Source organism: Ciconia boyciana, chromosome 13, assembly GCF_034638445.1.
Source record: "Ciconia boyciana chromosome 13, ASM3463844v1, whole genome shotgun sequence".
In the NCBI taxonomy this organism is placed as follows: Eukaryota; Metazoa; Chordata; class Aves; order Ciconiiformes; family Ciconiidae; genus Ciconia; species Ciconia boyciana.
In genome coordinates this window covers 1,619,687-1,632,787 of record NC_132946.1, presented here as the reverse complement: position 1 = coordinate 1,632,787, position 13,101 = coordinate 1,619,687, and the positions used below count along the sequence as shown (strand labels likewise).

The window sequence follows — 13,101 nt, the reverse complement described above, 5'->3', positions numbered from 1 at the left end:
TAGGAGTAAAATAATGTTCCCACACTCTGATAGAAACCTTTGATCTGCACAGATTTAATTCATTACTTATGAATCCCTGGCCAGAGTCACTCTGGTTCATTTCAGTGGCTCTCTACCTGCAGTCGCCTCCTGTGTCTGGGAGGACAGGGAACCTTTTTTTTTTTTTTACCATGTAGTGAAGTAGCTGAGAAGGGATCCTGACTAACGGCTTCACCAACTAGTTGCTTATGTAACAGTCCTTCTAGAAAATTACCCAGGTAGCAATAATGAGCCGCCCTCTACAACTGCTTTACAGAGGGTTGGTCGGGAGCCAAGATACTTTCCAATGGAAACTCTTCTCCCAGGGAATCACCCTGCATTGTATTTCAGATGAGTGCTTTGTTTTGTTTTAGGAAATAGGAGAAGATTTCTTTTTAATTGTGCTATGCTTAGGTGCAAGGGTAGTTTCATGACACAAATCACTGAAGAGTCAGTCACCACATGGCCTGCTAGAATAATTTATGAGACCGGAACGGCAGCAGCTCTGCTAACACCTCAAAGGCAAGTGCCCATATTCCAAGCTTATGCTTTTGCAGGATTGCTTGGACCATCTGCAGGTCTCGGGCAAGAGCTGTCTCTTTGCTGTGTCTGCACTGTGCCTAAGCTATGAGATCCCAGAGATGGTACAACAATACAAAATATTAAAGGTGCCAGTTGATTGCTCTTTCCGTATCCAAACTCCTCCTTTTGAAAACTCACTCTTTCCAGAAGGCTTTCCAACCCTTTTCATCTGGGGAGGGGTGAAACACAGCTCTCTGCCGAGGGCCAGCTCCACACTCCAGGTCGCACACAATGCCGACTGCACAGGCTCAGGCAGAGCACAGACCCTTTCGCAAGGTCTTCACAATGCTCCTGTGCAAGCATCTGTCTGTGGGTGACAAGGCAAGACACTGTCCCAAAACCCCTGGCCCACTCCTCTTTCTGATGAAGAAATGCAGCTTGAGGTGTCTGAGGGAGTAAAAAGCATAGTTAAGTGGAGGGAATGTGGCTGCAACACTTTTCTCAGAGACTCTCTACTCTGCATCTCATAGCAGTTTCCAACTGTTCCCTCAGCTCTCTAAGCCCCAGGAGAGGAAATGCGGCACACACGCTCTGCGCTGGGAGCACGCGTCACAGGATGGAGCCCGTGATTATTATTCTTACCACCCCACGGACTGCCTGGCACTGGCTGAAGAGTGTGGCTCAGATGGTTCTCTCTGCTCGCAAACAGCTACGCAGCCTCTGCATGTGAAAGCCATTAAGCAATAGCACAGAAGCAACCCATGAGGCAAAACCCATGAACATTCCCATACTGACAGCGCGCCGGCCCCTGCTGCCAGCAAGACGCCGGGGTGCCGGCACTGGGTTGCACGCAGGTGCTGATGAGGAGCCATGTGCTTCCCCTCGAAGTTAACGCTTGTGTGGCCAGCTCTCCTGACAGCTCCACAAACAGCACGCAGACGCTGGAGAGCTGAAGAGCCCCACAGGGCCTCCCCCCATGCACAGTCCAGGGCCTGTGTGCCAGCACTGATGTCCTGCTGTTGGAAATGTGGCATATGGGAGCATCGGCAGTGGAGACAGGAACGGAAACATCTGTTTTTTCCGAGCCGCACTTGGAAAGGCTAAGCTGTATTCCACCCCTAAAACACAACCAGCCCAGCTGTGAGGCAAGCAGATGAACACAGAAGTATAAAAATAGCCACTTCTGTAGTGCTCTTTCAAGCAACACGAGGTTGCCCTACAAAAATAAATACACAAAAAGGAACGATCATGGGGGGTTTTTTCAGCTATTAGAGGACTCATGTGCTCACATCACTGCAACAAGGTAAAAGACGCATTGCCTCGACTCACAGCTCTGTGTTCACAGTGCAATCCCTGCCACCCGCCAGCTAACCACCTTGGGTCTGATGGGACTAGACACAGATGCTATCACCAACCTGACCTAAACCAAAATCTGCATGCTTCAGGCCGGACTCATTCCACCCCCTTCCCGAGGCGTGGCTTTGAGAGAGAAACTAACAACTTTGGCCAACACAATTCGTCTGGGCTCTCGCTTTCCCAGGCTTAGCTGTTCCCCGGGTTCCTCCCTCAGGAGGACTCAACCCACACCCTAGATCCTCTTTTTAGAGAGCCACTCCCACCTCTCCCTGACGATGAAGCATTTGCTGTAGCAGAACCTATTTAACCCATTCCCAGCAGGATCCGTGCCTGACGGAGCAGGGAAAGGTGTTTACAGAATCCCATGCAAGCCCCCACACCAGGGAGAGGAGGGAGAGGCTTCACCGTCTGTCTAAACCAAAGCTGCAGGGAAAACTGCTCTTTTGCTTTGGGATCTGCAGAAGTCTTCCTCCCTGCTAGCGGAGCCCAGCGCAGCACGGATCCTGCGGGAGCCAGGGCCAAGGTACTGCCAGGGGATGTTGCAACAGAGTTGTGAAGAAGCCATTGCTGGGGATCTGCAAGTACCATTAGTGATGTCTGTCCAAGGAGGTGGGCACAGGCTCTAGCTAGGGCTACCAACTCCACCCTGGAAATCTCAGTTTCAAACCAGCGATTAGACCTCATGACTTCATCACAGACATGCAAAATAGTCTTGCACAGAGCCAAATGTGTTTCTTGATACAAGGAGCTGTCTGTACAGGCAGGCAGAATACAAATTGCCCAGCTGTCGCTAGAAGAAAAAAGGACACGGCATGGTGTCCAGGTACGTTTCAAATGAATAGGAACAGGCTGGCTGAGTCCTGGCTTGGATCCAGAATTCTGGTCAGCACAGATTGTCCCGCAGGCTGGTCAAAAGCAAGAGCTGCTGCGGGCTGTGTCTGCTGTCAGAGCGAGTACAGCCTTCTCCTGGTGATGCTCAAGAGCATATGCCAGCACGACTGCAGCGGGAAGAGAGAGCCCCAGCGCCTCCCGACACCGCGCCGTCGGAGGGCAGCCCGTAGACCCCAGACTGGAGGTAAAGCAGGGCCACACGATTAACACACACCCACCGCGACTGAAAAATGCCGTAGGTGGGAGATTCATTACCACAAAGTGAACATTGTCATTTCCTTCCATCAAGTACTGTTACCAAACCAGCGTATCACACTATCTTAACACAGGTTGCTAATTAAATTAAAAATTATGCTGGATTAAACAGAATAACACAAGACCGTATGCCGCGTCTGAAACTTTGTCTCCGAGCACAGCTTATTGGAGTTTTTACTAGGCCTGATGCCAGGAAGCCAAAGAGATGTACTCGTTCCTAACCTGAGGGGAACTATTTTTACTGTTAGACTGGCAGAAACAGCTGACTGAAGAATATTACGCTTTGTTTTGATTATCTCTGTTTAAATCCAGTGGTAGCACATCATCAAAATGGATGCAATCTTTTGAGGGAAAGGGAGGAGCTGGAAAGTGAGGACAGAATCCGTTTACTGGTCATGGTTCCTATAATATACCGCAAATGCTACAGATGGTCAACTTGCACGTTGTTGATGCTCTTCCTGATGATAGTTATCCCTTCAAAAAATGGGAATGGCTGTAATCACACAGTTTTTGCTTTTTGTGCTCTTTGCAAAGCAAAAATAACATTATATTTCAATTTGACATTTTTAGTTTTGGCAAACAGAGATGCCAACTTAGCTTCAGTGTCTAAGTAAACAACAGTCCTTCGATATGAAAAACGAGCTAATTCTTTACTGCAAAGGCAGGTTAAGAAATAAGGGCCGGGGAGGTCCGATTTGAAGCCCTCATCCTCCCGGCAGGACAGGCAGCGACCTTCGGCAGAGCACGTTCGTGCAGGTGGCAGAAGCTGCAAGGGGAGCGCGGCCGGTAGCTCTGCAGCCCAGCAGTCGCTGTAGCTTTCCAGCCTTTAAGCCCGATCTCAGCAAAGCCTGGAGAGAAAGGTGGGCTGATGCGGGGCAGCAGCCATTCCTCCAAATAGCAACAGCGCGTAAGTGCAGCCCACGAGCGGAGCTGCCAGCTTTCCACTGTGGAAGAGACAGAAATTTTCGCTTTGAGCCTGACAGTGACTGCCTAAATTGTGCTGTTGGCCATGAAGGGACTAATTCATGAGTGCTGTGTCCCCCACACTCCTGTGTCCCCCACGCTGTCCCGTGCACTCTCCTCATGGTAAGAGTGAGCACCTCTGTGCAGCTCCCAGCCCGCTCCAACCCGCCACTGGAAAGCACATTTTTGCTCCTGAGCTGTCCTCCTTCACCCCTACTCACTTTCTTACTCACTTATTACAACTCAGAGAAATGTTTGGGGACATATGGGGTAAATAAGAGACAAGATAGAAAATCAAGCTGAACTGCAACCATCAATCAAAGGGCAAGAAAGCTTGAAGAAATGAAGAAAGGCTGACACAGAAACGCATTATGGAAACCACAGTGTGGAAACCGCGGCATGACAAGAGATAAAACAAGGAATCCCATTAAATGGCAAACAGGGAGAAAAGCATTAACCAACCATATGAGTCTGTTTCATCCTGCCTTCTGATTGAGTGATTTTCTTTTTAAAAGCCCTCTTTGTGAGAGCAGAATGAAAGCAGCCGGCTGAAATGCGAGAGAGACCTGGCGGGGGCTTGCCATCAGAAGAGCAGGATCAGGCCCACGCTTTCACTCCAACAGGGAAAAAGCCACACGCAGAAAGGCACCACCAGTAAACTTAAAAATTGCAGGAAATACAGAGACAAAAATCAATGCAAACAGTACCCGGTAAAAAATACACCAGATGTCATAGGAACCCCAAAAGATAACGTGAGCAGAGACACGTTCTTCCTTTCTACTAACGTCTGGGAAGGGCCCGGAGCGGGCATTCAGGCAGCGGGTCTTCCCTCTGCCCAGTGGGGCTGAGATGTTTAGCTACGGTTTCTCAATGTGTGGCTTTCTGTCACTACCAGGGTTTGTAGGCTTGGCTGCACTGAATTGCAAATCGCAAAATTTTTAAATGCTGGGCTAACATCTAGGAAGTGAGACACCTTGATGCTGCTCGGGATTATTTAATTGCAACATTTGCCATGGAGCAGGAACGCCTTCAAAGGCCACCTCTCTGGGGGATGCCTTTTATTACCCAGCAGGACATTTTTGTTAGTACATTTTTAAACACCACCAAAAAAAGCCAAACTTTTAATTTTAAAAAGGGCAAGTTTCTCATGGGAACAGCAGTCAAATGCCTCCGAAGCTTTAGGAAGGAGCACAGTAAACAACCCAGACCTTCTTCTCCTGCCACTGCTGCAATGGCATTATGGTGACGCTTCACTAACACCAGAGACCATTATGCTCTGATAGAATAATACAGAATTGCCTCCTTGTTTGGTGGTTAAACTATAGTTACAATTTACTGATGTGATTGGTCCCTTCCACAGGCTGAATGAATCTCGTTTGCAAAATATTCATCTAGCACCTCATTTGGGCCTTTTTCCCCCCTCCAAAATTTCTTACAGAAGAGAAACACAGCCTTGTTTTTGCTGGGGATACGGCTACTTATAAGAATGACATTCCAGGCTGGTTAAGTTTTTTCTAGGAACAGAAGTAAAGCTATTTTGCCTTTGTGGACTGGACACTACTATACAGACACACCACTGCTTGTGGTTTTACCTGAATTGGATTTTAGTTTTAATTGGCTTTTTTTCCCCCCCCGATAGCTTTTGAAGACACCTTGAGCCTTGAAAAGGCTTTTACTGCATCACATAACAATACCAAAATATACTGATCATCGCCAACTCTTGAAATTTAAAATATCACAGACTGTCGGTTCCTGAATCATAAAATCTGTTTATTTTAAGAAGGTTTGCTTAGGTGAAGTCACCGGCTAGGCAGTGTAACCCCAGGGCTCACTGCCAAATCCACAAAAAAACCCCGCTGGGTTTTGGATGAAAGTTATGACCCCCAAATCTGCAAAGCTTCTGCTTCTGCAGGAGTGTGGTGACAGCAGAGGTCCTCTGATATTTTTACCTTCTCCTTCTTACCCATCCACAAATAGTATTCCACGTTAATGAAGGAAAAATAAGGGAGTTCCAACTCTAGTCTTATAAATTGAGACTCTAATCTCCACTTCAAAAGTACCACGATACTAAAGATGTGTCAGAAGTAGTCATATTTGCAAGGGCAAGTCAGAAAATCTTTATGAGGTTTATTACCAGTTGAAGAATGAAAGCAGTGATACCAGCTCATGAAACAGCTAAGTCTCAAAGTAAATGTGAACAAAATCTGGTAGCCCTGCAAGCAGAGCACTTGGAAAGAGATCAGATCAGAGCATTTCTCAGATGGAGAAACTCAGAAGTGCAAATGCTGCCACCTGAAGCGTGTTGCTCTTGAAGTATCATTTTTTAAGTTGTGCACTGCAGATTATTTGGAAAAACAGACTTTGCTCTCGATTCCAGCCAGACTTTGCGTTACACTTCAAGAACCCGACTCTGGCGATGGGAAGAGGCCAATATTCCCATTCGGTCTGCCCGGAGCCTGCTTCCAGCTAGGTATGTAGCGTCTGCAAGCAGCAGAGCTTATTTCCTTAGTGATTCTTTGGATGGGGCATTTCTTCTGTACTCCTAGTAACAGTGCTGCCGAAGTTGGCATGTGTTTCTTCAAAGTTGCTATGTCTATAATGTCGGATACGAGAGGAATTCATTTCCTAGGCCTTACTTCTACAGCTAGAGGTACAGTATCACATCTGCTGAGCGCAGCTGCTAGCACGCACGCCTGCCGCAGGATCAGGGCGCTTCGGCACTGGTAATTTTCTGAACTCAGCCTTCTTAAAGGCTGCTTTTGTTTCAGACTAATAAAAAGAAATGTTTTGTTGAGATATTAAAAAAACGCTTTCCTCTAACAAGAGAATAGACAGCAAATCATTAAAAGCATTATTTACTTTATCTGTCAGTGTTCAATAAAGGGAACATGAAATGAATAGACAAACCCGCTTGCATAACTTCACTGTGTCATGAGCCAGAGTCCCTCACATCCCGACAGAAATGAATATGTAAATCTTTCATGGTTATAATGACAACGTAAGTACACATGCCTTCGTTCCCATCGTCAGGAGGTCAAACAAGGCAGTAAACTTCTCCCCAAAAGAAATCCATGTGCCACAGCAGACCGCTTCAGCACATCTTATACCAGTCATCAGAATATTACCAGCACACACTTTTTCAGCTGAGTCGTGACTGTCCACACAAGATGATCTGCTGGCTGACAAAGACGACTCTACAGTCTGAATTCCAAAGACAATCATCCCGCAGCGGAGCAAAGCTCTTCCCCTTACCGCACTGCTCTCAACAGTGCTGTAAACAAACGTTTCTCCATCGGAATCGGAGGAAGATGTCAGTAACACTATCTGCCGTTTCAGTCCATTTGCTTTAGCAGATTTCCCCTTCCAACATTCCGGGCACTTTGTTTTGTTGACCTGCAAGAACTTTATGTCCAACTTCAATTTGTCATTGCATAATAGGATCTAATCCAAAACGTTCTGGGAGTTCTTTTACAACTCAACGCCTCTGAACAACAATAATATAAACAGTCTCAAACACTTACTACCGAAATTAATAATCCTAGAAACACACTGTAATAAACCCAAATCCTTAAAAAGCCGAACGAAGGGCTCATCGTCACAGTCTGCAGAAGGCTGCTCTACAAGTGACCAGCGAAGCGCTGGCACGTTCCACCTCTGTCGCAACGGCACATTCAGTCTCCAGAGCTGTAGATCCCCGTGCCTAACTGACAACAGATAATGCAGCCTCAGAAACCCCTTAATAAAAATCAGGTTTTCCCAGTTAGGGACTTTCTGCAACAAACAATGGCTAGTTTGTTAGGAAAAGCCTAAGCGTATCTTGTAAGAAAACAGCTGGACGACACCTTGTCTGCTGGATTTAGAGATGTGCACATTTTCCTGAAGTTAGTCTAGATACATCTTGCCGATCTGCAATTTAATGTTTACTGTGATACTTTGCAAGTTCTGCAATATCTCTTAATCTATATTGGCACTAAAAAGTGGGAACTTAGTTAAGAATATCCAAATAGAAAAGCAGACTCTTAACTTATTGAAATACCAGTAGAAATTAGTTCACGTGAGATTTTTCTACTGTGCCGGGCCCCATGTCATCGCTTCTACATCAATCACTCAATGCTTTTGTCTCCTCAAGGACAAGAAAAGTTGCTCCCTAAGGACAACAAATTTAGGTTCAAAAATAAACTTTAAAAACCCACTTTTCCCCTAAGTCTGTTTTTTGCATCATAGAGTAACTTTATTTAAGTGACTGAGCATACAGACCGTTCTAATGCCCCTCCAAGAAATCCGACCGATTTTCCCAGAACACCAAAATCAGCACCTGGACACAAACACAACTGTCATCCCATCCTAGCGCTTTCATGGAGAAATTTTTTATTTGAACTTGTTAACTGAGTCTTTTGGATTTGCTGTTAACAGAACGGAGTTTAAACCACGGCCAACTGCTCACTTCCCGGCACCGTTCTCCTCCTGAGATTTCCCCCTGAACCTCAGAAACTAATCTCCCGGCACAAAACCCCCTCGCCCTCCGGCGCAGCAGCCTCCCAGCTCTCTTTAACGTAGACATGGGGTACGTTGCCCTACGGTTCCCCCCAGCCTACCTGCCGGGGCGTCTCTGATCTCACGCACCGGCGTACCTGGCGTGCCCCACGGCTCGCCAGCTCTTGGCAAGACGCGAGCAGCGTGACGAGACGCCCGGTTTGGGCTGAATCCTGAAAACGCGTCTCCGGGTGCGGAGCCGAGCGCATCCCCGCGGCGGGACTTCTGGGGGCCACCAGCCCAGCCCCGCTAGCCCTACCCCAGCCGGAGCCAGCGAGGCTGGGCCCGCGGACTTCACGTACTGAGCCCGGTTTCCCTTTTGCTCCTCTCGGGCCACTGCTGCCCCTGTCTGACCCCGCAGGCTCACGGCAAACTTTCGGCCGTGCCTCCATGTTTGTCCCTGCTGTCAGCCGTCCCATCTCCCTCGCGGCGCAAGGCAAAACAAGGCTCAAGGAAACACTCGAGGGCAACCTAAGCCGCCGGGCGGCCGAGCTGCCCCCGCTCGCCCACCGCCGAGCCGCCGGCCCGGCCCGGCCCCGCCGCCCGCCGCCCCGGGCCCGCCGCGCCCCGCGGTACTCACAGCGCCGTGGCGGCGGGAGGGATGCCGGCCCCCGGGCGCTCCATCCCGCGGGCAGAGCAGTTGACGAGGCAGGCGGGGCCGGCGCAGGTACAGTCGGCGGCGCAGGGCTGGCAGGCGGGGGCCGGGGGCGGCCGGGCCGCCGCCAGCCCCCCGCACAGCAGGGAGCAGAGCAGGCACCAGCCCGAGAGGGGCAGCCGCGCCGCGGGGACGCCATGTTTGCGCTGTGATCCAGTGTCTCCATTTCCAAAAGGCATCTCTCCCTACGGGCATGGCATGGCCCCGGCCCGCCGCTCCCCCGGCCGGCCGGCCGGGCCCGGCCGCGCCCCGCCCCGCTCCGCCGCGCCGCTCCGCGCCCCTCCGCGCCGCCTCCGCGCCGCCCGGCTCAGCGCCCGCCCGGCATGGCGGCCTCCTCCGCAGGGCTGGCGGTGCGCGCTGCTCGGCGGCGGCGCCCGGCCCGGCCCGGCCCGGCCCGCTGGGCTCCCGCTCGCCGCGCTGACAGCCCCGGCCCGGCGCCGCTCGGCTCTGCGCTCCGCCCGGGCCGCGGCCGCCGCCTCCCCGCTCCGCCTCCCGCCCGGCGGAAACCCGGCGCCGCTCCAGCCCCGCCGCCCGCCCGGGCCGCCCCCGCCGCGCGGCCGCCCCTGGACGGCGGCGAGGGCCGGGGCGAGGGGAGCGCTGCGCTCCCGGGCGCGGCGGCCACCGCGGGGCTCCCGGCCCCTGCTCGGGAGGGGGAGCGGGGGGATCCCGGGGGGCAGGGGCCGTCCCGGGGCACACGGGCATCCCGGGGAACAGCAGCATCCCGAGGGGCAGGGGCATTCCTGCAGAGCAGGAGCCTCCCAGGGAGTAGGAGCATCCCGGGGGGCAGGGGCTATCCCGGGGTACACGGGCATCCCGGGGGGCAGGGGCATCCCGAGAGGCAGGGGCATTCCTGCAGAGCAGGAGCCTCCCAGGGGGTAGGAGCATCCCGGGGGGCAAGGGGCCATCCCGGGGGGCAGGGGCCATCCCGGGGGACACGGGCATCCCGGGAAGCTGCGGCATCCCGAGGGGTAGCGGCATCCCGAGTGCAGGGGCATCCCGGGGAACAGCAGCATCCCGAGGGGCAGGGGCCATCCCGGGGAGCAGGGGTTATCCTGGTTGGGGGCATCTCAGAAACCGGGCAGGGCAGACAATGCAGCATGAAATTCTGCTGGAGAGATGCTTTGATTGTCTCAAAATCACAGGGGAGGGCTTTCCCTCCTCTGCACGCACGGGTGATGGGCAGAGGGGAGCACGAGTGCTCATCTGCACCCTCCCGGAAGGCTTGTGGTGCTCAGTTACCCCGGCTGGTGCCCGTTCCCACGGCTGGTGCCTGTTCCCACGGCTGCTGCAAGCTGCTGGATCCAGGAAGAGCTGCAGGGTACGGTGTGTGGTAACTCAGGTATCTTGGAGAGAGATGAAGAACAAGGCAGGTACTTTTCAGTGCGCTTTTTTTATGCTAACCGTAGCAAAGTCGTCGGGTTTCAATGCCACTTGCACCCTGCACTGGCCCAGCGCACTGGCCACGGTTCAGACCAGGCCAGACCTGGTGAGGTCAATCCTGTCACTACACGGTGGCTCCTCAGGGGTCTGATGGCTCCTCGGGGATCTGAACTGATTCTAGTTTAAAGTGACTGAAGAATATGACTAAAATAAAGTCTCTATACAACCAGAGGAAGCATATTTCTGTCCTTATAGAGGGCATCTCTCCAAAACCAAACTGAGCCCCATTCGAAAGTGGTGGGGAAGGCGGTGTGATAGCTGATAATTTTACAGGGACCCTGATTTGTTAGTGTTTAACATGTGCCATGTTACTGGGTGATGGTATGTATGGAACATGGCCCCGGCCATCAGCCGAGGGGAGGATACAAGGAAGCTTAAATAAAACATGGAAGAAGTTGCTTTTGAACTTGTTCTGTGCCAGATCACTCACTCTGCAAACCGGAGCCAGTGGTTCCTGTCCAGCCGAGCAGGGATTTCTCACCATAAGCACAGTAGACGTGTATGATTGTGGTAGTCTGTGCAAGGGGTGAAAGCCTGGCCCTAGACAGCGAGCTGCTGGCGGCTGGCTGACCCGCAGAATCAGAACCACAGAACCACAGAATCGTATAGGTTAGAAAAGACCTTTAAGATCGTCGAGTCTTAAAATGATCATCGATCATTTGCCTGGGGAAAAGGAGGTTGAGGGGAGACCTTATTGCTCTCTACAACGACCTGACAGGAGGGTGTAGAGAGGTGGGGTCGGTCTCTTCTCCCAGGTAACAAGTGATAGGAGGAGAGGAAATGGCCTCAAGTTGCGCCAGGGGAGGTTTAGACTGGATATGAGGAAATTTTACTTCACTGGAAGGGTTCTCAAGCCTTGGACCAGGCTGCCCAGGGCAGTGGTGGAGTCCCCATCCCTGGAGGGATTTAAAAGCCGTTTGGATGAGGTGCTTAGGGCCATGGTGTAGTGGTGGGCTTGGTAGTGTCAGGTTTACAGTTGGACTCGATGATCTTAAAGGTCTTTTCCAACCTAAACGATTCTGTGATGCTGTGATTCTGAGTCCAACAGAAAGATGGAGGAGGTTTGGGGGGAAGCAGTGGAGCAGTGCACGGTGCCCAACGCTTCCCTGCAGTGGGTGGCAGGGAAGGGACGTTTGAGAGACATGGACCCCAAGACCGAGGGCTAAATCCTGCGCATCCTCCAGAGGCAGGTGCTGTTTGCTCAGTGGGGCCGATAGCTGAAGTGCCAACCAAAGGCGCTTTCTCCTCCTGAGATTTGCTGATCCGGACAATACTTTCAGCAGGGTTTTTGCTAAATGAAAACAAGAACATCTTGCTCTTCGTTTATGCAATTCCATTAATTCTTGCAGCCATTCACACCCTTTAAAATATTTATAGGTAACATTTAAGTTCAGTGCAGCACATCACTCCAGCTCAGCCTTGGCGTCGTGCAAGTGTCCCCGGGAGTCCCGGGAGCGCCCACGTGCGAAGCCGAAGCCGTGGTCTGTTCAATCGTGGCTGTTGCAGCAATTGCTGTCTTTACAACAACCTCTGGAAGTCCTGTCTGACAAGCACCTCTGTGAGATGGGCTGCTGCCTCCACCGTACCGGTGAGTCACCCACCTGCGGGGAGGTTGCACCCCTCGAACAGACGGCCGCCCCGATGCCAGGGTGAGGGGCATTTTGTACGTGTCGGAAGCAGCTTGCACAGCTGAGCAGGGCTGCCTTCCATCCAGAGCTCCCGCCGCCCCTCGGGGCTGCACCCCTTGCCTCCGCCAGCTTTTGCCGCTCCCCTGTGCGTTCCCCAGTGCTCCCCAGCATTCCGACAGCGAGCGTGCTGGGGAGCTGCTGTCCTGCCACTCTGCAGCAGGCATTGTGTCAGCAGGGCCCTGTCAGCTGGCGGGCTCAGGAAATCTGCCTGGCAGCTTTCAAGGGAGAAACCACAACGAAACGGGGTGGGAGAGAGACACGCTAGCTGTCCGCAAGCATCCGAAGAGTGCAAGCAGCGGGGAGCCAGAACAATTGTTCAGGGTGGTACCAGACGAAGGACCGGAGCCTCAGAGCCTACTACCCCCGCTGTTCCTCTTCTGAGAATAGACCTGGGGAAGAGGAGGGCCGTGGGGGCACGTTTGCCTCTCTCGGTGGCTGGCCTTGCCTAAACGTTGTCTGTCTGTCGGTGCAAAACGCCCTCGCTGGAGTCCTCCCGCGTGCGGATGCCTGCGTGCACGCACTCGCTTTGGGGCCAGGGCATGGGTTTTCCCCATGCAGCCCGTGGTGGCTGCTGTGGTCCTGCAACCTGCGAGCTCCCGCAAGCAGGCAAAACACGGGCATCCTTCCTTTGCCTAAGAGAAAATGGCTGATCGTTGCTGAGCCCCCTCCACCTCGGGCACACTGTAACCTTCGAACGCTCAGGAAAGAGGAGGACAATTAGCCAAGGGTGACAGTCAGTTTGGTTTTGAATCACACAGGATTTTTTAAGGCACTTGTGAT

At 52.3% G+C, this 13,101-nt stretch overlaps 1 protein-coding gene across 2 annotated transcripts in view; it reads right to left on the bottom strand.

Moving 5' to 3' along the window:
• PKD1 (polycystin 1, transient receptor potential channel interacting) overlaps nt 1-9,639 on the bottom strand; it is a 100,789-nt gene extending 91,150 nt beyond the window's left edge. For both annotated transcript variants that reach the window (XM_072878692.1, XM_072878693.1), the window contains exon 1: nt 9,119-9,639. In XM_072878692.1, coding sequence (XP_072734793.1) covers nt 9,119-9,372 — 254 coding nt within the window. In that variant the 5' untranslated portion in view covers nt 9,373-9,639. The remainder of the gene's footprint in view (nt 1-9,118) is intronic.
• Between the last annotated feature and the right edge of the window lie 3,462 nt (nt 9,640-13,101).